The sequence below is a fragment of the Nuphar pumila genome, chromosome 6 (genome assembly GCF_984573655.1).
Source record: "Nuphar pumila chromosome 6, dmNupPumi1.hap1.1, whole genome shotgun sequence".
NCBI lineage: Eukaryota > Viridiplantae > Streptophyta > Magnoliopsida > Nymphaeales > Nymphaeaceae > Nuphar > Nuphar pumila.
In genome coordinates, this window is record NC_143254.1 from 93,582,429 (window position 1) to 93,610,268 (window position 27,840).

The 27,840-nt window shown below is 36.0% G+C and overlaps 1 protein-coding gene and 2 non-coding genes across 3 annotated transcripts; 2 read left to right on the top strand and 1 right to left on the bottom strand.

Annotated features, from left to right (window-relative positions):
- Positions 1-12,682: 12,682 nt before the first annotated feature.
- LOC149835201 (U2 spliceosomal RNA) lies at positions 12,683-12,879 on the top strand. The gene has a single exon (XR_016432839.1). It is a non-coding gene; the product is annotated as a U2 spliceosomal RNA (small nuclear RNA).
- Positions 12,880-15,451: 2,572 nt separating this feature from the next.
- LOC149835202 (U5 spliceosomal RNA) lies at positions 15,452-15,569 on the top strand. Its single transcript, XR_016432924.1, has one exon. It is a non-coding gene; the product is annotated as a U5 spliceosomal RNA (small nuclear RNA).
- An 8,072-nt stretch (positions 15,570-23,641) lies between these two features.
- Positions 23,642-27,840, bottom strand: LOC149835203 (uncharacterized). Its single transcript, XM_090009536.1, has 4 exons — positions 27,466-27,840; positions 26,820-26,958; positions 25,111-25,232; positions 23,642-24,013 (listed from the first exon to the last, which is right to left on the bottom strand). Exons 1-4 carry the CDS (start codon positions 27,838-27,840, stop codon positions 23,642-23,644), a joined length of 1,008 nt encoding a protein of 335 aa, XP_089865662.1.

A 27,840-nucleotide genomic window follows, 5' to 3' on the forward strand; every position in this document is an offset into this window, starting at 1 on the left:
CCTCTGCGTACTCTACATGGTATCAGAGCAGTCAACCTGGGTTTATATCTTTAGTGCATATCAAAATTAAAGCATGTCTGCAAGGCCTTTTGAATTTGTTCATTTTTTTAATAGGCTCATCTTCTGTGGGATTTGGTCAGCACGTCTCCTATTTTTTTGCCTGCTGACGCTCTCTGTTGCTCACCAATACTCACCATTTTTTTGGTCTAGCACAGCAATTTTGTCCCACCTGTTGTCAGAACAGGTTAGTTGCAAATTTTTTTTTATCACCGTATGATACTGTCACCTACATCAAGACTATGTCATCATCTGAAGCACATCATGTTACTGGTAGCATCATGTCAACTGATGCTAACACAAATAGTCCTTACTACCTTCACCACTCCGACAATCCGAGACTTGTATTGGTTTCAAATCTCCTTACAGGAGATAACCATGCTTCCTGGACTCAGGCTATGACGATTGCCCTCACTGCCAAAAACAAAATGGCATTTGTTGATGGAAGTCTTCCTGCACCAGATGCGTCTTCCCCAAATGCCATGGCATGGGTTAGATGTAATAACATGGTTCTATCTTGGCTTTTCAATTCTCTCACCAAGGAGGGCGCAGATAGTGTTCTGTATGCTCAAACGGCAGCTGAAGTTTGGTGTGAACTTCATGCGTGCTTTGCCCAAGTTAGTGGACCCTATATATTTCAATTGCAAAGGTCCATCATAACGTTCCATCAAGATAACTTATCAGTTTCTGCATATTATACAAAACTGAAAATGTATTGGGACGAGCTTAATGCTCAACTTGCCTTGCCGTCTTGTTCGTGTGGGGCGGCTAAAGCATTGTTTGATTATAGGCAAAACGAAAAGTTAATTCAATTTCTCATGGGATTGAATGAGTCATATGCGGGGGTTAGAAGCAATATTCTTGTTATGGATGCTCTACCGACAATTAACAAAGCCTATAATCTTCTTTTTCAAGAAGAGCATCAAAGAGATGTTCGTATCCCCTCACTTATGGAAGGAAACATTGTTGCGTTTGCTAAAAGAAATATTAGATTTCAAAAAGGTCAGTATGAGAGTAGATTCAAAGGAAAAGAGAGGCCAAAATGTGATCATTGTGACAAAATGGGACACATGAAAGACAAATGTTACAATTTGCATGGGTTCCCACCACGCCTTAATAATCAGCTTGCCGCCAAATGCATCTCTTACGAATTCATCCACAAAGGAATCCATGCCCGTTTCTCCTCAGTTAACCATGGATCAGTACAACCAACTTTTATATCTTCTGACGACAGGTAAAGAAAGTCTGATGGTGAACATGACAGGTAATGACGTCTCTTACTTTTCTTCCTTTTATTCTACTAGTTGGATTTTGGATACTGAAGCAACCAATCATATGTGTTGCTCTTTATCTTTGATGACTAATGTCAAAAAGTATACTGATTTCAAGCCCATTAAACTTCTAAATGGAACGACCGCCTCCATATCTCACATTGGTCAAGTCATGTTGTCCTCAAAACTTACTCTTTATAATGTATTGTTTGTTCCATCCTTCAAGTTAAATCTCATATCTGTATCTAAACTCTCTCAATTTTACAACTATAATGTCTTTTTCTCCCCTTCTTCATGCCAAATACAGGACCTGGAGACGTAGGAGACGATTGGATCAGGTAGAAAGTGCATGGGACTTTATATTCTTGATGATGGTGGAAGTATGGTCGTTGCCACCTTCATGAATAAAGATCAGATGAACATTTAGAACATGCATTTGGGTCATGCTTCTGATTTACGTTTAAAATATTTATTTCAAAATTTTGGTTTGATACAAAATAAACAAACTCTACGTGAAATTTGTCCCCTTGCCAAATTCACACGGTTGCCCTTTCCTATTAGTGCAAGTCAATCTCAAGGTCTTTTTGCACTTGTTTATTTTGATATTTGGGGAGCTTATAATGCGACATCTTTTACTGGAGTTCATTTTTTTCTAACCGTTGTTGATGATTTTAGCAAAGCAACATGGATTTATTTAATGAGATATAAATCCCAGACACAAGAAATCTTGAGAAATTTCATTAAAATGGTCAAAATTCAATTTAACAAACGTGTGAAACAAATTCGATCCGACAATGGAGCAAATTTTTTTTCACATGAAATTCAAAATTTCTTGCAAGCAAATGGGATTTTACATCAATGCTCTAGCGTCAGGACTCCCCAACAAAATGACATTGTTGAAAGAAAGCACCGACACTTATTAGAAGTCGCCCGCGCAATTAAATTTCAAGCCAACATGCCAACAAAATTTTGGGGAGAATGTATTCTCACCACTGCATATTTAATCAATCGAACTCCCACCATTACCTCTTCTAACAACCACATACCACATGAACTTCTTTATGGCATCAAAAAAAAATATGACCATCTCAAGGTTTTTGGTTGTCTTTGTTTTGCGTGTTATAGTTCTAAAAATAAATTTGATACTCGTGCCAAGAAATGTGTTTTTGTAGGATATCCTTTTAGACAAAAAGGGTACAAGGTGTTCGATTTGGAAACAAACACTATTTTTGTTATCCGGGACATAGTATTTCATGAAACCATATTTCCCTTTAGGGAAGCATACTTTTTTGAAACATTCTCCAAACAGTTCTTTGAAGTCATTTTACCCAATCCCGTTGCGTACATGTTCCATTCAAACTGTCCTCTTGAAAATGTTTTTCAAAATCAGCATTCATGCCCAATCTCAAGTGACAATAGTCATCCAGATCCTAATTCTAATTTGGATATTCGCTGACCTGAATGGATCCGATCCAGACCCACTTATCTATCAGATTATGAATGTTACCAAGCACTTTTTTATGGCCATTCGTCACCTACCTCCAAAACATCTACTTCTCATCCCATGTCCTCTTGTCTAGATTTTTCCAAACTCTCCAATTCCTATCGTGTTTTCTTGACCTCCATTTCTACCCATGAAGAACCTAAGGACTATCTTATTGCCATGAGGGATGAAAGTTGGAAGGCTGCCATGGATGCTGAGGTACGGACCCTTAAAGCAAATAACACATGGACCCTTATGACTTTACTCCCAAGGAAGCATGCTATAGGGTCAAAATGGGTCTACAAGATTAAATACAAATCAGATTGGAGTATAGAGCATTACAAGGCTCGATTAGCGACGCAAGGTTATACTCAACAAGATGGATTGGATTATCATGACACATTTGCTCAAGTTGCCAAGTTAGTTACTATGGGATGCCTTTTATCCATTATCGCCCACCACAATTGGTCCCTTCATCAATTAGATGTTAATAATGCATTTTTGCATGGGAACCTTGAGGAAGAAATTTATATGCAGTTGCCACCCGGGTATCATCGACAGGGGGAAAGCCGAGTATGTCGACTTAACAAATCTCTATATGGGCTCAAACAAGCTTCCAGACAATGGTTTACAAAGTTTTCCAATACTCTTTCACACAATCTCAAGCAGATTACTCACTCTTTTTTAAGAGACAAGTTGGACATGAAATATTTATTTTGGTTTATGTAGATGATGTTATTATAACAGGCAACGATGATGTGGCCATTGAGAAGCTAAAAGAGCTTCTTGACAAAACATTTCACATCAAAAATATGGGAAAATTAAGATACTTTCTAGGTATAGATGTGGCACGATCAAGACAAGGGATATTTCTTAATAAAAAAAGTACGTTCTAGATTTATTAAAGGAAGTAGGATTTCTAGGATCAAAACCATCAGCTATACCCATGGAGTATCAAAAGAAATTTGATCATAGTGGAAACATGGTCACAAATGCAGCCGTTTTTAGGAGGTTAATTGGTAGACTCATTTATCTGACCATTACAAGGCCGGATATCACATTCACCGTGCATATTCTCAGCCAATTCATGCATGAACCACAAGAACAACATTGGGAGGCAGCCACCAAATTATTGAGATATCTAAAGGGAACACCTGGGCATGGTATCATGTTAAAAGCAAATAATGAACTCAAATTAAGTTGTTATGTGGACTTTGACTGGGCAAGTTGTCCAATAACAAAAAGGTCTACATCGGGTTATTGTACCTTTCTAGGTGACAATATCATATCTTGGAAAACGAAGAAACAGGCAGTTGTTTCTAGATCATCAGCAGAAGCTGAATTTAGAAGTATGGCGACATGAACAAGTGAAGTTGCATGGTTAACATATCTTCTTGAAGACCTTGGTTATAAGCAAGATCGCCCAGCAGTCTTATTCTGTGACAAACAAGCCGCAATGCATATAGCGGCTAATCTGGTGTTCCACGAACGAACAAGACATATTGAGTTAGATTGTTACTTTGTTCGAGAAAAAATAGAGGCAGGAGTAATTCGTACCGTGTACTTTCGAAGTAAAGATCAAAGAGCGGACATACTAAACAAAGCAATAAGTAAAGAAAGTTTCAGGTATCTGGTGAACAAGTTGAACCTGCTAAACATAGAGGCACCAACTTGAGGGGGAATGTTAAAGCTTATGGAAAGTTATCCCAAGCATATCGTATGATCTGTTATGAGATCACGATAATCAAGGAAGAGGATATCTTGTAAATCTTACCAAGGATATCATATATTCTATTGTGAGAAACAACGATAATCAAGGTCGCCATTTGAATATATCGTGAATCAGATACAGAGATTTAAGAAAATATTTTAAATGTTATTGATGATCTTTATCCAGAATCTGCCATTGTACAAGTATATATATTAGCTTTGTAAATGTATTGTATTCATTCAATACACAAAATTCTTTTCTCTTCCTCTGCGTACTTTAGAACAAGTTTGAATCCCAATGGTATATGGTTATATAACCAGTAGGGGTCCGTCTAACTTTAGCTTTCTCTGTCCCCCCCCCCCGCTACCCCCAAAAAAAAAAAGATTCTGCACAATCATTGCTACTAGTTGGGGCCAATACTTTATGTTCACTACACGCACCTTTTAGCGGTTGCAAATATTTTTTTAGCAAGAATGTAAGGATTGCAGGCCAATCAAATTCTAAAAAAGGTATTTGATGCCTAAACAATATAATAAACAACGAATCTCATAATTATCATAAAAATAGGAAACAATTCAGGACAAATTTCAATGGTGAAGCTGAGCCACTTGGATACCTAGTTACATACATACATATTTAAAAAAATATGTAATTTTCAAATTTCTCCCAAAGGGTCACTGCTCCGCCTGTTATGCATTGAACAGTGGATCTAAGGATCGATGTATTCATGTAGAGCCTTACTAAATCCAGAACATTTCATGCCCAGATATTTGTATCTTTGTGAGGTCTGTCAGCATGATTGCTTTTTATTGCACTCTGGATTTGAAGATGTAAATCATATAGTGCCTTGCTAAATCCAAAACGTTCCATATCTAGATCCGAGCAATGCAGGTCCAATCCATTTTCAGCCTTTTGTTCAAAAATTTGTATGTCTTTTCTTTGCTTCCTTCTCTCTCTAATTTCATTATTTTCTCTCCCACTTAAATTCGGTAATATCTCTAAGACTATTCAGCCTATCCTCAATCCTTGATCACTGCAGTTGTCAGTCCAAATTCCATGAAAACATTGCCAAGCACAAAAATAGAGATGTGGACACGACTTGACTTATGACTCGAGTTTGATATACCATTTAGCAAATTTTCTGAAATATAGGATAAGGTGATACATGCTTTAAATGTTTTATTATGAAAAAAAGTTATTTTTTGGTAAGAAAATATTTAATCATTTGTTTTTATTGAAATATAACTAAAATTTAAAATAGTGTTTAACAAATTAACTAAAATAATGTCCATACATGTTGGAGTCATGTCCTCACTCATGACGCAACATATAAATGGTGTGTCCCAGTGACATGGATCGACATAGTCCCAAAAATAAATAAACAAATTGTATTTTATTACTAATAAAACAAGAACTTAAAGGCTGTGTTTGAATGCATCGGCTCTTGGGATTTGAAATCCTCAGATTTGAGAACCATGGATCTCTAACCCAACCATACAGAGGGGGCCCACACACCTCGCTAGGTGGGTCAGCTTAAGGCTTTCAAGTTGAAGGAGGTGGATCAGCTTAAGGCTTTCAATGTTTGTCATTAACTGCTGGGAATTTGGTTTATTAACCAAACCGTTGTACCAAAGCTTCTACCCAATATATTACAGGGACCTTAGAGTGAAAAATAATTAATATTCCCAACTCTACTACGGTCCTCTGTCTTCTCTCAGCTAGCCCATTTTGCTCAAGGGTCTTAGGGCATGAAATATTATGCTTGATTTCATTCTGTTTTAGAAACAATTTTAGTAGACATATTCCTCGCCACCATCTGATTGAATAACCTTTATTTTCTTTCCAATGTAGGTTTTAATAAAATTATGAAAAATCTCAAAACATTCCACCAACTCTGATAGTTGCTTCCAAGGTAGAACTAAGTATAACAGGAGTGATCATCCAAAAAAAAATACACAATAGTGAAACTCTTGATTAGAAATTATAGGAGACGGACCCATAAATCTTAATGAACCTTATCAAAAGGCTTATTATATGAATAACCAGAATCATAAAATGACACTCGACACTATTTGGTCATTGCACAACTGGTGCAACTTTTATTCAACTTATGCAAAAAACTATTAATTATCATTTTTATTCTTCTTCAAGAAATTCACAACCTCCATTTGTGGGTGCCTGAGCCTTTGATGCCAAATGTTGTCGTGCACTACTCAATAACGAGTAGCAAAGCGAGTTTTATTCTATTCTTTCTTGGATCAAGAAAATAGAGATCTCCACTTCTATGCCCCACTGCTACTCCCGACTTGCTTGCCCTGTCCTTTAAGATAAACCCATCAGAGTAAAATTTGACAACCAGTGGTTGTTCAAAAGTCAATTGACTAACATAAATTAAATTTCTTCTTATTTTTGGAGTGAGCAAAACATTGTCAGGACATCCGATCGACCATAATCTTCCCAGGTGCTTCATACTTAACTAAGTTGTGAAGTTTACCTGAATCAAAAGACATATGAGACAATGCACTAGTGTCAGAGAACTAGGCATGATCCTAGTTTTTCCAAATTGTCATAACAGGTACGTATTACTAAATGTCTTTTGCTTGATATGTTTGATTTAAACAATGCCAGCATTTGAGAGTCATGTGGTTTGGCTTGAAGCAAATCTGGCATAGCCCATCGGTTTTTGCGCTTGATGTCTGATTTTGAGTTTGGCCTCCTTGCAATAGCTGATTATTATTTTGTTCACCTCTTCTATTTGAACCTTGATTATTGGCCTCCTTGATCTATTGGCTGACTCTTGGGCGAATTCTCTCCTCTTTGATGTGAAATTTCCAGGACTTCTCCCTTACATAGTGACAAAAGTTAAATTGAAACGGCAAATCATTGGCAACTAAAAATTTGTAAGAGTTTTTTTTTTTGAAAATCTCACATTTTTGGCAAAATTATGACAATAAAAAATTAAAATATAAATTTTATAAGAAAATATACATAAAAATATTTAAAATTAAAAATACATATTTTTTCATGATAAATAGATGTTTAAAACATAAATATCATGTTTAAAATACGATATTTATGTTTTTGATGAAAAACTCATGAGAAATTGAAAATATCTTGAGAATTTACTCATTTTAATTTTTGGATAATTTCTCACAATAATTTTGTGAGATTTTCATAAATCTCAGAAGATTTGTCACTATGCTCCGTTGAGGGTGACCAAAGAAGGCAACATTGTAATTGACAAGGATTGATAGTTTGCCTACATGAAAGCTCTTTATAGTTAATGTCCTTGAAGCATTGGGACAATCTCTTTGAACGTTTAAGTAGGAGGTTTTGACATTGTTGCCACTAAGTACTCATATCTAGGTCTGAGTCTGTTCAACAACATAGAAACCTTGGTATGAACGTTGATTGGTTTCTCGATTGCTGCCAAATCATCACAAACATTTTTAAAATTAAGATAATCAAACACAAACAACTTTCTTTTGTGAATCATTTGCAACTCTAGCAAGAGATGGCACTCTCTTTCTTGAGAGTCCAATGTGAATGTTACTGAAACTTTTAAGACTAAATCATCGTAAACGTGTTGTTTTTTAAGCAATAGTTGCTCTACTTAGAATCAAGTCATCAGAGTAATGAGTACTCGTGTAACTATGCTCTCAAGAAACAACCGAGCTTTTGAATGATCGGACCATGCCCTACATTGGGTGAGCCCAACAACCTCGACACAGACCCCCCTTGAACAACCTATTGACTAATGTTGAATCAGGTATAGATTTTGAGTATGGATATGAGTATGAATCTGGATCCTATAACAACTTGGCTATGGATCACAACTGGATCTAGGCTAACTCGATTAGGACAAAAAGAATTTGGGCTAACTGAATCTAGGTTAACCGGATCGAGATAGAAATTGAACCTGGATTCAAATAGTAACTGAATCCAAACTTCGAACTTTGAAAACCAAAAGAGGAAAGAGAAAGAAAAACTCAAGGAGAATATAGTGAGCAGAGTGCACTCGTGAGAGAAAGAAGAGAGAAGAGAATGAGATGCTTAGAATGGGAGAGGGTTGGGGTTTATATAGGCCCTAGCCTAACAATTAACAATTAAGGTCATAAAGGGCTTTGAATAGGCCCAAACGATCAGAAATAAATGAACCACGGTCGGCTAAACGGTGAGCCATGAATGCCCAAATGGCTGGAAAGAGAGGGCACCCATTTTGGGTCCAAAATAATCATGAAAGTGTCAAAGTCAACAAATACTGGGTCAATAATAGAAGGTCAATAAGTTTGGATGGCTATGGACCGTTTGGACCTTTAATGCCCATGCAAAAATGTTGGGCAAGGCCCAAACAGATTCTGGTCAGTGTCCAAAAAGATTCAAATAGTTTTAATGGAAAGTCAAAATCGATTTAATGGTTGGTCAAAGGTGACAAATATACTTGAGGATTAAAATAGTCGTAAGTACTAAAAAAAAGTCAAAGACGAAACCAAACCGAGTCAGGTCGAGTCTAGATCTGTAATCCACAAACCCAAATCTAAATCTAAATCTAAATCTAAATCTAAATCTACATATATATTATTTATGATCCAAGATCCAATTGTGGGTTTATAGGTTTGTTCAAGCCCAAAATCTAATGCCCTTGAGGGCAATGCACTCTAAGGCACCACCCTTCTATACAAAGTCAATGAAAGTTCCTACGACTTCCAAGACCAAACTTTTGTAGAACACTCAAAACCCACAGCTTAATCAAATAAAGAAAAATAAGTAGGAAACTTAGGTAGTTTTAAGATATAATCCCAATAATCCCCATGTGGATTAAAACTATAAGAAGAGATCTCAAGAGGCAATTCGCAAAGTGTATAATTGAGGGTACCTTTTGGATTTAAACCCCTATGTTAGTGTTACTTAGTTTGAGATCTCAATGACGTTAGTTTTGAATTGAGAATCCTAATTGACTTTCTAGACACTGTAACAAACACTTTCACTTTAGGTGGTCAAAAGTGTGTTTATCAATATATAAAAGCCGCACATTAAGGGTCATGTGTTGTATCTCAGTTTTATGAGTGCTTTAAAGACAAAGTTCAAAGTCTCATATTAGGCAACCCCCACCTTTATACTTACATAGATAAGTCCATCAAGGGTGTAAACTTGTTCGAAACAAACCCAACTATAAGGCATATGGATCTTATTAAGAGTTCAACACGAATCAAGCTATGTACGCAAGTTTCAAGCACTTGACATCAAGAACGAAAAAATTATTAAGTGTTCAATTTAGTTACTAAGAGACTTGTTCTTTCATTAAACCACTCGACATATTTTGACCATTATCATGTGGTTGTGTTCCTATCAATGATGTTTGCCTTTATAGACTTTAGCTCAATTTTTCTTGATGTCTTAAATACAATATCTCGAGAAAATTCTTTTGTCGACGGATCTGATAAGTTTTTACAAGATTTTACATATTCAATTGAGAATACTTTTTACTTGAGTAAATTATTCACATAATTATGCTTTAGACTTATATGCCTAACTTTTTCACATAAAATAGTACTTTTTGCTTTATATATAGTTGTTTGACTATCACAATGCATAACTATCGAGGGTACAAACTTATCTCCTAATGGCATCTTCATTAAGGGATTTTTTAGCCACTCAGCTTTGATACAGGCTGATGCTAGTTCTATCAATTCTATTTTCATTGTACAATGTGTTATCAAAATTAGTTTCTTGAATCTCCAAGCAATTACTTTATATTTTTGGGTAAAAATCCAACCACCTGTGGATAATGATTTATTGAAATAAGAAATTCGATTTGTATCATTGTACCGATCGATCAAGTACAATGGGTTCTCTCTCATAAAATCTTTCATATTCTAAAGTTTCTCTTAAGTACTTCAGGACTCGATATATTGCATTTCAATGCGCTTGTCCTGAATTACTAGTATATCAACTCAGCTCACTCATGCTAAATGTTATGTTTTGTTTAGTTCTTAACACTAGGATCCACAACTTGCACATATGAGGCTGCCAATACTACTTGCATAATCTAACTGGGATATACTTTTTTCAGTATTAATCGACAACTTAACACTATGATCAATCGGAGTAGCAACATTATTATAATTATACTGATTATATTTTCTAATTATTTTCTCAAAATAGCGGGATTGAGTTAATCCATAATCATTTTCATGTCTAATAAGTTCAATACCAAGTATAACATCAGCTAAACTCATGTCGAACTTAGATGAAATAAAGCTTTGGATATTATTTATGCATTCTACATCATTACTCATGATTAACATACCATCCACATAGAGATAAATAATTATAACATTATTATCTTTTATTTTGCTATATATGCATTTATCAAAGTCATGAATTTTAAAACCATATTAAATGATTACTTTATCAAATTTCTCATGTCATTGTTTAAGTGATTGTTTTAAACCATACAATGACCTTAAGAGATTGCAAACTTTCTTTTCTTGATCGGGTGTTATAAACGATTGTTTAGGTGATTATTTTAATCCATACAATGACCTTAAGAGATTGCAAACTTTCATTTTTTGACCTGGTGTTATATAACCTTCCAGTTGTTGCATATAAATTTTGTTCTTCTAAGACACCATTAAAAAAGGTAATTTTGACCTCCATTTGATGAATTTTAGAATTGTAAATTAACGCAAAAACAACCATTATTCTAACTCATGAAATCCTACTTCGAGGGGGTATAGGTGTCAAAATAATCAAATTCAGGTTTATGTTTGAAACCTTTAGCTACAAGTCTAGCATTAAAGTTTTTAATAGAGTCATTAGTTCAAATTTTTCTTTTGAAAATGCATTTGCGTCCCAAGGGTTTAAAACTAGTTGGTAAATCAACCAAAATTTGGGTTTTATCTGAATTAATCATAAATACCTCACTAACTACAGTCACCAAGTCGTCATCGAGTTTACTAGATTTATTCCTATAAAAATCCTTTCGGGGTCGGCATTTTCTTGCATAGTGACCCGATTTTTCATAAGTATATGAGAAAACATTTTTCTCTTTTTAGCATTGAATTTGAATTTCTTGTTCTTATCTCTAAGTCTGAGTTTGAACTTTAGTTGGCATTCAACCATGTTCATCTTAACATCACAACAAAATATGTAAACTGCAGTCTTTTCCCATTAATTTGCGGTAAATATCACAACAAAATCATGATATTTTGCTATGTGATAATATCATGATATTTTGAAAGTATTGTGTGATATTTTGACCATTTAAAATGTCCACCAAAATATGGCTACTTTCTCTGCTACATTTTTGAAGTATTAGGAATATTTGTCACTATGGGAAAACCTGATTTTATATGGTGATACCGGATCTTGTATTGAAAAAGTGATGGAAACAAGCAATTACGTAAAAACCTATGACATGGATAATATTCAATCTAAGAGTTGAATGGAGGTCAAATAAAAGGTTCAACCCAGTGGTACCACTTAAATCTGAACCCAAACTGACTCAACATTCAGTTTTTTTTTACTCAGAAAAACCACCCCAGGCGCATAGACCAAGCTGTGCTGGGTCAGCCTGCCATGCTTTTGGTCGCTGTCCTGCCAGTGTAAAACTAAGGGTTTACCACTCGACTCACAGAGTCGCCAAGCTTCGGCTTCCACAGGGGGTGACACCCATGGGGATTTGAACCTAGGCTGCCCGTCAAACGCAACATTGAGTTTTTATTTGAAGATATGTTTTAGAAAACTACATTAGATTTGGGTCGGATGTCCGACCCAATGCAATCCATCCGCACCTCTAACCTCATGAAAATGATGCAACACCTAAAATGAGCCAAAAAAAAAAAAAACATATCAAATGCAGCTCCATCTGGCAAGCTAAATAGATCTACAATATGACCATCATCTGATCATTGCATTTAACTTGAATTGCATACATCATGGTTCCGGGCAAGGGTTACCCATACGGGCAATACATACCTATCATCGTCATGTTTTTTGATGATGAGGAACGCTTGCCCAAGAGAGGAAAACCATGGGTGGGTGTTTTTGCTCGGTGGTAGAATATGAGACTTCGATTTTAGTCCCATATCGACTAATAGAGCGGAGTGAGAGGGGGTGAAGGGTGTATAAAGTGAGGTCGAGAGGAATGTTGAACTCATACCTTTCTCGGCCTTTTGGCTAAGATCAAGTGTAGTATCTGTTCTTATCAGTTTAATATCTGATATGTGGTCCATGTGACCACACGATATTAAATTAATTTCTTTTGGGGGAAGGTGCCACCACAGTAGCTTGCTACTGGGCCCTTCGAGCGTCGCCCTTGCGTTGCACTACTGCACGGGCCTGGCGCACCCCTACCAATCTCTAATGATGAAATTTTATTAGTTTATCGATTGTGGGGTTTCATTTTCAGTAATGGAAGACGTGAAAACCGGTTGGATTCATGCTGGGTCGTGGATCAGATCTCCACAATTTATTCTATAAAAACTTTGAAGATGTCTTGGATTGGTATGTGTCTTTTAGGATTGTGATATATGATCCTGTGATGGTTTAAACTCTTAAGGACTTCGATGGGAAAATAAAATTTGAAACTTGGTGGAACAACTTGTTCAACACACTTGCTGAAAATATTGACTAAAAGTCTAAAATACACAAAGTCTGATCTGATAAGAATGAATCTGATCCATAGATTGGATCTTGTTGCATGATCTGTATAAGAAATTCAGGCTGGAGGTCCAACCAAACCTGACCCATTCACTACTTGGACTGAAAGGGCTCGGCAATCGGCAAGATCCGCCTCAGCCCAATAAGTCCTGTGCCCAGCTCAAACCCTACAAGAGTCTGGTTGTCTTTTGCGAGGCTGAGACCGGGTCAGGCCTGTCAAGCCATAACAAGGCTTGGTCAAGCTAGGATGGGGTGACCCGATGTCCACCAAAGAATTCCAAGGATCATGTTCAGCAACACTTGAAACATTTATACCAACAGGCTCCGCTTGTCTGGTAGGAGCAACTAGTGCACCTCACCTTGTGTTGGGACGTTGCAGGTTCAAAACCCAATGGTATAATTGTATAACTGGTAGTGGTCTGCCTAACCACCCAGCTTGCCTTTCAAGAATAAAAATGAAACATTTTATGGTAATTTTCATTAAGCCATGTTACATGCATCATTACCGTGTGCATATTAGGTAAAAAAACTGTTTACAAAGTTATGGTGAAGGATATAAAACCAAATCTGTTTGCAACTGATCCGTTTTTGATACCCGGTGCAAACAGTTATACGCAATCTATACCCTAACCAACCAAAACCCAAATCCGATATGCACTTAAGCCCATTTTATACACAGGCAGAAATTATCTTATACAATCTGTACCTCAACCCAAACCTGTTTCATTTCTGACAACCCAGTACTGGACAAGTAAAATTCTGTTTACAAAGTTATTGTGAAAGGTATAGAAGCAAACATGTTTCGACCTGACCGTTTTATTGCCTGGTGCAAACAGTTCAAAGCAATCTATACCCCAAATGACTTAAACTGAAACCAGGTATGTACTTGAATCCAAATCCAGTCCTGGACATTCTGTAACCCGAACCCAATGCACAACATTTATGATAACTTTAATCATTTCATAGAAATATCATAGCACTAATCCAATTGGCTTCCTTTATGATAACTGGATTACTAGCTCTAAAAAGCAAAAAAAAAAAAAAAAGTAATTGCATTAAATTATTGATTTTGATTCTTTCTAAATATGAACCAATATTTACAATATTTTCTTTTTTTTTAAATGGAAAATTTTCGTTTTAAATCGATAATTTGGTTAGTTTTCAATAATATTCTTTTTGTCTTCAATTTTTTTGCATACTTTATAATAGTGATCTTTAATATGCTTTACGAATTACAAGTGTTCATAAATATAATAAAGCTTTTTAATGTATAATCTTGTTTTTTTTAAGAGAATGCATTATCTTGTTAAAGGAGCAGCCAACTAAATTAAGAATGAGCTCGTGACAAACACAACCCATTTATACCCTAACCAGTCTATACTTGAATACATTAACCCCTACCGATCTACAATACTCGATCTTGAACCCAAACCCGAAACAAATGACGGCTAACCTGCTTTGTACTTGAACCGATTAACACATACGGGTCTAATTTTTATACCCAGTTAAAAAATGTGTCTACTTAAGACCTGGCCCATTTGCATCCCAACCCGCTAAAACCCATATGGGTCCACAATTTTCAGCCATACCCACACTGGACGAAAATCAAGCTGGATCGGTTCCAGATGTATTTAGATCCAATTAAAATAGGTTGACGACAGCTGAACTCCAATCCACCCCTTGATTTTTGGATATGGTCCAATAAATAATCGGTCTTGATATTCGTCTTGGCCAACCGTATTTTCAGATCATGCTGGATGGGTACAAGGATCTAATTAAGGCAGTATGTTCCAGTAGGATCCAGTTCCGGGTCCAGATGAAGGTAGCCCTGTTCATGAACTTGGCCTAGTTCCTGTTCGGACCTACTTACACCTTGAGTGCCGCACCTACTTGCTCCCCTATGTAAGGCATCAAGCCCTTGGGCTGCTCACGATGCCCAAACAAGCAGACCTCGAACATGTAAAACTAAAGACTGGGCTGTCCCAGTTTTAGGAGTAAACCTAGAAAGTGGAGCATGACCCGAACCATAGAAGCTCAGTTTCAGGTCCAAACCGAGCTCAACGATAGAGGCTCTGTTCCTGAGACCAATGTTACGCGGCTTAGACGAGCAACAGAGATGAAACCGCATACGAGGGAACGTTGTAGTCTGTTCTGTTGGGTGGTTTCAACAAATGAATGTGTTAGTCCCATATCGATCAGCGAGAGATGTTGGTGGCCAAGTCTCTTGTATATAAAGGGGTGGCATGCAACCGTTTACAATCACGCAGCCGCGTGGTGAGCACAGAGCGAACTATTCTTTCGCCTTTTACTAAAGAATACCGTGTGCTCGCCACTTAAAAACGGCATACGCCTATTTTTGGAGGGCGTTTCCCTCAAGGGAAAACCCTAGCAATGTTCTTGATTTAAATTCTTTGCTTCGATGGGGCTATGGTTTTTTGTCATGTTTTATCGTGTCCAAACTTGTCTCGAGTCTCTATATGTTTATTGTAAAATCGTTTAATCTTATTTGAATTTTTTACACAAAAATTAATGTTTTCATTTGTTACGGACGACTCTCTTTGTTTGGATATGAAAGACAGGAGGTGAAAACCGATTTGTTATAGGTTGGGTCGTGGATTGGATCTTCATTCTGGATCCCATGACACCTTGGAAGTTGTTGGATTTAATTGGCCCGTAATTCCCCAGTAAGTGCTTTAATTGGCAAATAGTGATTAATCAGCCTCGACCATCCTCATCATTTAGATTCTTTGAAAAATCATGATTAGTCACCACAAAAAAAATCGTCATTTACATTTTAAGAATAAAATAATTAGAACTAAAATTATTATAAAAAAAGAGTTCGATAACACAAAACAACAATTTTGAGTCTAAACCCAGTCACGTAAGCTGACCTAAGTTTTGTTTAACTTTCTACCACTAGATGGTATTGAATGCCAAATAATACAAAGTTAATCGAAGTTAAAAAACAGTCAATACGATCAAAGCTAGTCCAGAGTTCGATATGTCTATATGATCTAGACAGAGCCAGTCCGGCTAGGTCTCTCATCCTGGGGGTGATTTCTCCCCGTAAATAAAAAAACAAAACAAAAATCTAAGCATGTGCCCCGTGTCGTATCAGTTGCTCCTCACCCTACATCGGATCATCAGATCAGAGATCGGAGGTTCTCAAAGGCACCCAAGGGTGTTTAATTTGAAGAATCACATATATGGTTTTGGGTAGGATTTGCAAGTCAAATTAATCTGTTTGGTAAGTGGCACCTGGGATGGGACTTTATGGATTTGGTAAATACATGGTCAAACCACCTTGGTGGTGGTTGTGTGGAAACCCGTTGCTGGGATGGGAATTTCTGCATTTGGGAGAAGAAATGAGACTATCTCTCCTTTATATTTGCACCAAGCAATGGATTTGGCAGCTACCAATTTTCCAAATGCATAGACTTCCTCGAACAACCATTTTTCAACCAGAGCCTAAGTATCTTTTTAGTTTGAAACTCTAAGGCAGGATCGGGTAACTTAATGGTGGAAGTACCTTCTTGAAAAAGATTTCTATGTATATAATTTTCAAAAAAGACTTGGGTGTTTCAAATCTGAAAAAACTGAAGATGTTTTTTTATTTTTTGAAGATAATTGGAGAAACCTATTTTTTAAGGATTATTAATAAATAAATATCTTATTTTTTGTCAACAAATTATAAATGTATTTTTAGCTTTTAGCTTTTTATTTTTTGATATATTACATATTCATTTGTTCATTTATGGCCAATCAGGGTATAATTTGCATTTATAAAACTATTTTTAGCTATAAATCACTATATATATTATATTTAAATATATTTTTGATGGAGTTTATAAATTATTAAACCGTATTCGTGTATTATGTGGATCTTGCTAATGGTTTATAGGGTAATTTGTCATTTTTGGCTAATCTTAGTATAATTGGCATAACTGGTAGTGGTCTGCCTAACCACCCAACTTGCCTTTCAAGAATAAAAATGAAACATTTATGGTAATTTTCATTAAGACATATTACATGCACTACAATAAATCTGTGAATTAGCGACGACCCTACTTCGTCGCTAATATGGTGCTAATCCGTCGCTAAAGTGTTTAGTGACGGATTAACATCGGAGTAACGACGAATAACTTTTATCGCAAAATTATTGTTGCTAAGTAGCGACGGAAACTATTTGTCACCCGTTTTGTCACTAATTTGCGGGGACTTAGAGAACGACAAGTTTCGTCGCAAAGCTGTCATTACTATATGAAGATTTTTGTTTTGCGACGGATTAGAACTAAAATTATTATAAAAAAAGAGTTCGATAACACAAAACAACAATTTTGAGTCTAAACCCAGTCACGTAAGCTGACCTAAGTTTTGTTTAACTTTCTACCACTAGATGGTATTGAATGCCAAATAATACAAAGTTAATCGAAGTTAAAAAACAGTCAATACGATCAAAGCTAGTCCAGAGTTCGATATGTCTATATGATCTAGGCTGAGCCAGTCCGGCTAGGTCTCTCATCCTGGGGGTGATTTCTCCCCGTAAATAAAAAAACAAAACAAAAATCTAAGCATGTGCCCCGTGTCGTATCAGTTGCTCCTCACCCTACATCGGATCATCAGATCAGAGATCGGAGGTTCTCAATGGCACCCAAGGGTGTATCCTGTTTAATTTGAAGAATCACATAACATAGCTTGATTCGAGTTGAACTCTTAAGAAGATCCATATGCCTTATAGTTGGGTTTGTTTCGAACAAGTTTACACACTTGATGGACTTATCTATGTGAGTATAAAGGTGGGGGTTGCCTAATATGAGACTTTGAACTTTGTCTTTAAAGCACTCATAAAACTGGGATACAACACATGATCCTTAATGTGCGGCTTTTATATATTGATAGACACACTTTTGACCACCTAAAGTGAAAGTGTTTGTTACAGTGTTTAGAAAGTCAATTAGGATTCTCAATTCAAAACTAACGTCATTGAGATCTCAAACTAAGTAACACTAACATAGGGGTTTAAATCCAAAAGGTACCCTCAATTACACACTTTGCGAATTGCCTCTTGAGATCTCTTCTTATAGTTTTAATCCACATGGGGATTATTGGGATTATATCTTAAAACTACCTAAGTTTCCTACTTATTTTTCTTCATTTGCTTAAGTTGTGGGTTTTGAGTTTTCTACAAAAGTTTGGTCTTGGAAGGCGTAGGAACCTTCATTGACTTTGTATAGAAGGGTGGTGCTTTAGAGTGCATTGCCCTCAAGGGCATTGAACAAACCTATAAACCCACAATTGGATCTTGGATCATAAATAATATATATTTAGATTTAGATTTAGATTTGGGTTTGTGGATTACAGAACTAGACTCGACCTGACTCAGTTTGGTTTCGTCTTTGACTTTTTTTTAGTACTTATGACTATTTTAATCCTCAAGTATATTTTTCACCTTTGACCAACCATTAAATCGATTTTGACTTTCCATTAAAACTATTTGAATCTTTTTGGACACTGACCAAAATCCGTTTGGGCCTTGCCCAACATTTTTGCATGGGCATTAATGGTGCTAACGGTCCATAGCCATCCAGACATATTAACCTTCTATTATTTACCCAATATTGGTTGACTTTGACCCTTCCATGATTATTTTGGACCCAAAATTGGTGCCCTCTCTTTCCAGCTATTTGGGCATTCATGGCTGACCGTTTAGCCGACCGTGGTCCATTTATTTCTGATCGTTTGGGCCTATTCAAAGCCCTTTATGACCTTAATTGATCATTGTTGGGCTAGGGCCTATATAAACCCCAACCCTCTCCAATTCGAAGCATTTCATTCTCTTCTCTCCTTTTTCTCTCATGAGTGCACTATGCTCACTATATTCTCCTTGAGTTTTGCTTTCTCTTTCCTCTTTTGGTTTTCAAAGTTTGAAGTTCGGATTCAGTTACTATTCGAATCCAGGTTCAATTGCTATCTCGATCCGGTTAACCCAAATTCAGTTAGCCCAAATTCTTTTGGTCCTAATCAAGTTAGCCTAGATCCAGTTGTGATCCATAGCCAAGTTGTTATAGGATCCAGATTCATACTCGTATCCATACTCAGAATCTATACCCGATTCAACACTAGTCAATAGGTTGTTCAAGGGGGGGTCTGTGTCGAGGTTGTTGGGCTCACCCAGTGTTGGGCATGGTCTGATCACTCAAAAAGCTTGGTTGTATCTTGAGAGCATAGTTACACGAGTACTCATTACTCTGATGACTTGATTCTAAGTAGAACAACTATTGCTTAAAAAACAACACGTTTACGATGATTCAGTCTTAAAAGTTTCAATAGCATTCACATTGGACTCTCAAGAAAGAGAGTGTCATATCTTGATAAAGTTGCAAATGATTCACAAAAGAAAGTTGTTTGTGTTCAATTATCTTAATTTTAAAAATGTTTGTGATGAATTGGCAGCAATCGAGAAACCAATCAATGTTCATACCAAGGTTTCTATGTTGTTGAACAGACTCAGACCTAGATATGAGTACTTAGTGGCAACAATGTCAAAACCTCCTACTTTGACGTTCAAAGAGATTGTCCCAATGCTTCAAGGACATTAAACTATGAAGAGCTTTCATGTAGGCAAACTATCAATCCTTGTCAATTACAATGTTGCCTTCTTTGGCCACCCTCAACAGAGCATAGTGACAAATCTCCTGAGATTTATGAAAATCTCACAAAATTATCGTGAGAAATTATCCAAAAATGAAAATGAGTTAATTCTCAAGATATTTTCAATTTCTCATGAGTTTTTCATCAAAAACATAAATATCGTATTTTAAACATGATATTTTTAATTTTAAATATTTTTATGTATATTTTCTTATAAAAAATATATTTTAATTTTTTATTGTCATAATTTTGCCAAAAATGTGAGATTTAAAAAAAAAACCTCTCACAAATTTTTAGCTGCCAATGATTTGCCGTTTCAATTTAACTTTCGTCACTATGTAAGGGAGAAGTCCTGGAAATTTCACATCAAAGACGGAGAGGATTCTTCCAAGAGTCAGCCAATAGATCAAGGAGGCCAATAATCAAGGTTCAAATAGAAGAGGTGAACAAAATAATAATCAGCTATTGCAAGGAGGCCAAACTCAAAATCAGACATCAAGCGCAAAAACCGATGGGCTATGCCAGATCTGCTTCAAGCCAAACCACATGACTCTCAAATGCTGGAATTGTTTAAATCAAACATATCAAGCGAAAGACATTTAGTAATACGTCCTGTTATGACAATTTGGAACAACTAGGATCATGCCTAGTTCTCTGACACTAGTGCATTGTCTCATATGTCTTTTGATTCAGATAAACTTCACAACTTAGTTAAGTATGAAGCACCTGGGAAGATTATGGTCGATCGGATGTCCTGACAATGTTTTACTCACTCCAAAAATAAGAAGAAATTTAATTTATGTTAGCCAATTGACTTTGGAACAACCACTGGCTGTCAAATTTTACTCTGATGGGTTTATCTTAAAGGACAGGGCAAGCAAGTCGGGAGTAGCAGTGGGGCATAGAAGTGGAGATCTCTATTTTCTTGATCCAAGAAAGAATAGAATAAAACTCGCTTTGCTACTCGTTATTGAGTAGTGCATGACAACATTTGGCATCAAAGGCTCAGGCACCCACAAATGGAGGTCGTGAATTTCTTGAAGAAGAATAAAAATGATTATCTAATAGTTTTTTGCATAAGTTGAATAAAAGTTGCACCAGTTGTGCAATGACCAAGTAGTGTCGAGTGTCGTTTTATGATTCTGGTTATTCATATAATAAGCCTTTTGATAAGGTTCATTAAGATTTATGGGTTCGTCTCCTATAACTTCTAATCAAGGGTTTCACTATTGTGTATTTTTTTTTTGGATGATCACTCTCGTTATACTTAGTTCTACCTTTGAAGCAACTATCAGAGTTGGTGGAATGTTTTGAGATTTTTCATAATTTTATTAAAACCCAAATTGGAAATAAAATAAAGGTTATTCAATCAGATGGTGGCGGGGAATACGTCTACTAAAATTATTTCTAAAACAGAATGAAATCAAGCATATTATTTCATGCCCTAAGACCCTTGAGCAAAATGGGCTAGCTGAGAGAAGACAAAGGACCATAGTAGAGTTGGGAATATTAATTATTTTTCACTCTAAGGTCCCTGTAATATATTGGGTAGAAGCTTTGGTACAACGGTTTGGTTAATAAACCAAATTCCCAGCAGTCAATGACAAACATTGAAAGCCTTAAGTTGATCCACCTCCTTCAACTTGAAAGCCTTAAGCTGACCCACCTAGCGAGGTGTGTGGGCCCCCTCTGTATGGTTGGGTTAGAGATTCATGGTTCTCAAATATGAGGATTTCAAATCCCAAGAGCCGATGCATTCAAACACAACCTTTAAGTTCTTGTTTTATTAGTAATAAAATACAATTTGTTTATTTATTTTTGGGACTATGTCGATCCATGTTACTGGGACACACCATTTATATGTTGCGTCATGAGTGAGGACATGACTCCAACATGTATGGACATTATTTTATTTAATTTGTTAAACACTATTTTAACTTTTAGTAATATTTCAATAAAAACAAATGATTATATATTTTCATACTAAAAAAAACAAATGATTATATATCACACCTATGTATCATGATTGATGTGAATTATAAATATCTAACTAAATTTGTTAGAAGGTATGTGCGTGTGTTTCATGCTGGAATGGTCAAATATCATTTGACATATTGTTTATAAGAATTACGAATGCATATAAAAATGATGCAATGATCTGAATATCTTAGATGTATGTATATATATATATATATATATATATATATATATATATATATATATATATATATATATATATATATATATATATATATATATATATATATGCGATGACCTCTATGACTTGAATGCATATAGATTTTGCTTTATTATGTGAGTTAAGGTTGAATAGAATATTAAGTGATGAAATGTTTTTAAATGCTTTATGTTTGAATGCTTGAAATGAATCACTCATAGGACATTGTTTTCTTGTCTATCACTTAACGATTCATGAATAATATATCATGTCTTTACCTTTAGAAGCTTGATATGTTTTCTTTAAGTTTGAGTTGCTTTATCAGACTTCAGCGAGTTTGACCCCATTTTATGGGAGACAGATAATGCATGTAAAGTATGATGCGTAGTTGGAGTGAAGCACTGATTGTGTTGCATCCTCAAGGACCCACTCTTACCTTTCGATCTTGGTAGACACGATCTTTTCATTTAAAGTAGTTAATCATGTAGAAATTGAACTGTTGTTTTTATACTCTTATTTGAAATGAAATTAAAACTCTTCATATTTCAGTTCTATATTGTATATGGTTTAAAATGTATATATCCCGTACATTTTAATTTGATTATTATCTTTAGTATAATTTCGTCCAATGTTTAACTATTTTTAAAATTATTTTCGCTTAATAAGATTTGATTTACTTATACTTATAAAAAAAAGGATCTCAAAATTTTAATATTTGAATAATATTTAAGGTTAAAAATTTTGATTTACATCTTCAAATCCAGAGTTCAATAAAAAGCAATCATGCTGACAGACCTCACAAAGATACAAATATTTGGGCATGAAATGTTCTGGATTTAGTAAGGCTCTACATGAATACATTGATCCTTAGATCCACTGTTCAATGCACATCAAGCGGAGCAGTGACCCTCTGGGAGAAATTTGAAAATTACATATTTTTTTAAATATGTATGTATGTAACTAGGCATCCCAGTGGCTCAACTTCACCAATTAAAAATTGTCCTGAATTGTTTCCTATTTTTATGATAATTATGAAATTTGTTGTTTATTATATTGTTTAGGCATCAAATACCTTTTTTAGAATTTGATTGGCCTACAATCCTTACATTCATGCTAAAAAAATATTTGCAACCACTAAAAGGTACGTGTAGTGAACATAAAGTATTGGCCCCAACTAGTAGCAATGATTGTGCAGAATCTTTTTTTTGGGGGAGTGGGGTGGGGGTAGGGGGGGGGGGGGGGGGGAGAAAGCTGGAGTTAGACGGACCCCTACTGGTTATACAACCATATACCATTGGGATTCAAACTTGCTCTAAAGTACGCAGAGGAAGAGAAAAGAATTTTTTTTATTGAATAAATACAATACGTTTACAAAGCTAATATATATACTTGTACAATGGCAGATTCTGGATAAAGATCATCAATAACATTTAAAATATTTTCTTAAATCTCTGCATCTGATTCACGATATATTCAAATGGCGACCTTGATTATCGTTGTTTCTCATAATAGAATATATGATATCCTTGGTAAGATTTACAGGATATCCTCTTCCTTGTTTATCATGATCTCATAACAGATCATACGATATGCTTGGGATAACTTTCCATAAGCTTTAACATTCCCCCTCAAGTTGGTGCCTCTATGTTTAGCAGACCCAACTTGTTCACCAGATACCTCAAACTTTCTTTACTTAATGCTTTGGTAAGTATGTCCGCTCTTTGATCTCTACTTCGAACGTACTCGGTACGAATTACTCCTGCCTCTATTTTTTCTTGAACAAAGTAACAATCTAACTCAATATGTTTTGTTCGTTCGTGGAACACCGGATTAGTCGGTATATGCATTGCGGCTTGGTTGTCACAGAATAAGACTGTTGGGCTATCTTGCTTACAACCAAGGTCTTCAAGAAGATATGTTAACCATGCAACTTCACTTATTCCTGTCGCCATGCTTCTAAATTCAGCTTCTGCTGATGATCTAGAAACAACTGTTTGTTTCTTCGTTTTCCAAGATATGATATTGTCACCTAGAAAGGTACAATAACCCGATGTAGACCTTTTTGTTATTGGACAACTTGCCCAGTCAAAGTCCACATAACAACTCAATTTGAGTTCATTATTTGCTTTTAGCATGATACCTCGCCCAGGTGTTCCCTTTAGATATCTCAATAATTTGGTGGCAGCCTCCCAATGTTGTTCTCGTGTTTCATGCAAGAATTGGCTGAGAATTTGCACGGTGAATGTGATATCCGGCCTTGTAATGGTCAGATAAATGAGTCGACCAATTAACCTCCTAAAATCGGCTGCATTTGTGACCATGTTTCCACTATGATCAAATTTCTTTTGAGACTCCATGTGTATAGCTGATGGTTTTGATCCTAGAAATCCTACTTCCTTTAATAAATCTAGAACGTACTTTTTATATTAAGAAATATCCCTTGTCTTGATCGTGCCACATCTATACCTAGAAAGTATCTTAATTTTCCCAAATTTTTGATGTGAAATGTTTTGTCAAGAAGCTCTTTTAGCTTCTCAATGGCCACATCATCGTTGCCTGTTATAATAACATCATCTACATAAACCAAAATAAATATTTCATGTCCAACTTGTCTCTTAAAAAAGAGTGAGTAATCTTCTCGAGATTGTGTGAAACCGAACTTGATGAGAGTATTGGAAAACTTTGTAAACCATTGTCTGGAAGCTTGTTTGATCCCATATAGAGATTTGTTAAGTCGACATACTCGGCTTTCCCCCTGTCGACGATACCCGGGTGGCAACTGCATATAAATTTCTTCGTCAAGGTCCCCATGCAAAAATGCATTATTAACATCTAATTGATGAAGGGACCAATTGTGGTGGGCGACAATGGATAATAGGCATCTCATAGTAACTAACTTGGCAACTGGAGAAAATGTGTCATGATAATCCAATTCATCTTGTTGAGTATAATCTTGTGTCGCTAATCGAGCCTTGTAACGCTCTATACTCCCATCTGATTTGTATTTAATCTTATACACCCATTTTGACCCTATAGCATGCTTCCCAGGGGGTAAAGTCATAAGGGTTCATGTGTTATTTGCTTTAAGGGCCCGTACCTCAGCATCCATGGCAGCCTTCCAACTTTCATCCCTCATGGCAGTAAGATAGTCCTTAGGTTCTTCATGGGCAGAAATTGAGGCCAAGAAAACACGATAGGAATTGGAGAGTTTGGAAAAATCTAGACAAGAGGACATGGGATGAGAAGTAGATGTTTTGGAGGTAGGTGACGAATGGCCATAAATAAGTGCTTGGTAACATTCATAATCTGATAGATAAGTGGGTTTGGATCGGATCCATTCAGGTCACCGAATATCCAAATTAGAATTAGGATCTGGATGACTATTGTCACTTGAGATTGGGCATGAATATTGATTTTGAAAAACATTTTCAAGAGGACAATTTGAATGGAACATGTCCGCAACGAGATTGGGTAAAATGACTTCAGAGAACTGTTTTGAGAATGTTTCAAAAAAGTGTGTTTCCCTAAAGGGAAATATGGTTTCATGAAATACTGTGTCCCAGCTAACAAAAATAGTGTTTGTTTCTAAATCGAACACCTTGTACCCTTTTTGTCCAAAAGGATATCCTACAAAAACACATTTCTTGGCACGAGTATCAAATTTATTTTTAGAACTATAGCACGCAAAACAAAGACAACCAAAAACCTTGAGATGGTCATATTTTTCTTTGATGCCATAAAGAAGTTCATATGGTATGTGGTTGTTAGAAGAGATAATGGTGGGAGTTTGATTGATTAAATATGCAGCAGTGAGAATACATTCTCCCCAAAATTTTGTTGGCATTCTGGCTTCAAATTTAATTGCGCGGGCGACTTCTAATAAGTGTCGGTGCTTTCTTTCAACAATGTTGTTTTGTTGGGGAGTCCTGACGCAAGAGCGTTGATGTAAAATCCCATTTGCTTGAATGAAATTTTGAATTTCATGTGAAAAAATTTTTGCTCCATTGTCGGATCGAATTTGTTTCACACGTTTGTTAAATAGAATTTTGACCATTTTAATGAAATTTCTCAAGATTTCTTGTGTCTGGAATTTATATCTCATTAAAAAAATCCATGTTGCTTTGCTAAAATCATCAACAACGGTTAGAAAAAAATGAGCTTCAGTAAAAGATGTCACATTATAAGCTCCCCAAATATCAAAATGAACAAGTTCAAAAAGACCTTGAGATTGACTTGCACTAATAGGAAAGGGCAACCATGTGAATTTGGCAAGGGGACAAGTTTCACATACAGTTTGTTTATTTTGTATCAAACCTAAATTTTGAAATAAGGATTTTAAACCTAAATCAGAAGCATGACCCAAATGCATGTTCCAAATGTTCATCTGATCTATATTCATGAAGGTGGCAACGACCATACTTCCACCATCATCAAGAATATAAAGTCCCATGCACTCTCTACCCAATCCAATCGTATCCTTCATCTCCAGGTCTTGTATTTGGCATAAAGAAGGAGAGAAAAGGACATTATAATTGTAAAATTGAGAGAGTTTAGATATAGATATGAGATTTAACTTGAAGGATGGAACAAACAATACATTATAAAGAGTAAGTTTTGGGGACAACATGACTTGACCAATGTGAGATATGGAGGTGGTTGTTCCATTTAGAAGTTTATTGGCCTTGAAATCGGTATACTTTTTGACATTAGTCATCAAAGATAAAGAGCAACACATATGATTGGTTGCTCCAATATCCAAAATCCAACTAGTAGAATAAAAGGAAGAAAAGCATGAGACGCCATTACCTATCATGGTCACCATCAGACTTTCTTTACTTGTCGTCAGAAGAGATAAAAGTTGGTTGTACTGATTTGTGGTTAACTGAGGAGCAACGGGCATGGATTCCTTTGTGGATGAATTCGTAAGAGATGCATTGGCGGCAAGCTGATTATAAAGGTGTGGTGGGAACCCATGCAAATTGTAGCATTTGTCTTTCATGTGTCCCATTTTTTCACAATGATCACTTTTTGGCCTCTTTTTTCCTTTGAATCTACTCTCATACTGACCTTTTTGAAATCAAATATTTCTTTTAGCAAACACAACAACGTTTCCTTTCATAAGTGAGGGGATATGAACATCTCTTTGACGCTCTTCTTGAAGAAGAAGATTATAAGCTTTGTTAACTGTCGGTAGAGGATCCATAACAAGAATATTGCTTCTAACCCCCGCATATGACTCATTCAATCCCATGAGAAATTGAATTAACTTTTCGTTTTACCTATAATCAGACAATGCTTTAGCAGCCCCACACGAACAAGACGACAAGGCAAGTTGAGCATTAAGCTCGTCCCAATACATTTTCAGTTTTGTATAATATGCATAAACTTATAAGTTATCTTGATGGAACGTTACGATGGACCTTTGCAATTGAAATATACGAGGTCCACTAACTTGGGCAAAGCGCTCATGAAGTTCACACCAAACTTCAGTTGCTGTTTGAGCATACAGAACACTATTTGCGCCCTCCTTGGTGAGAGAATTGAAAAGCCAAGAAAGAACCATGTTATTACATCTAACCCATGCCATGGCATTTGAGGAAGACGCATCTGGTGCAGGAAGACTTCCATCAACAAATGCTATTTTATTTTTGGCAGTGAGGGCAATCGTCATAGCCCGAGTCCAGAAAGCATGGTTATCACCTGTAAGGAGATTTGAAACCAATACATGTCCCGGATTGTCAGAGTGGTGAAGGTAGTAAGGACTGTTTGTGTTAGCATCAGTTGACATGATGCTACCAGTAAGATGATGTGCTTCAGATGATGACAT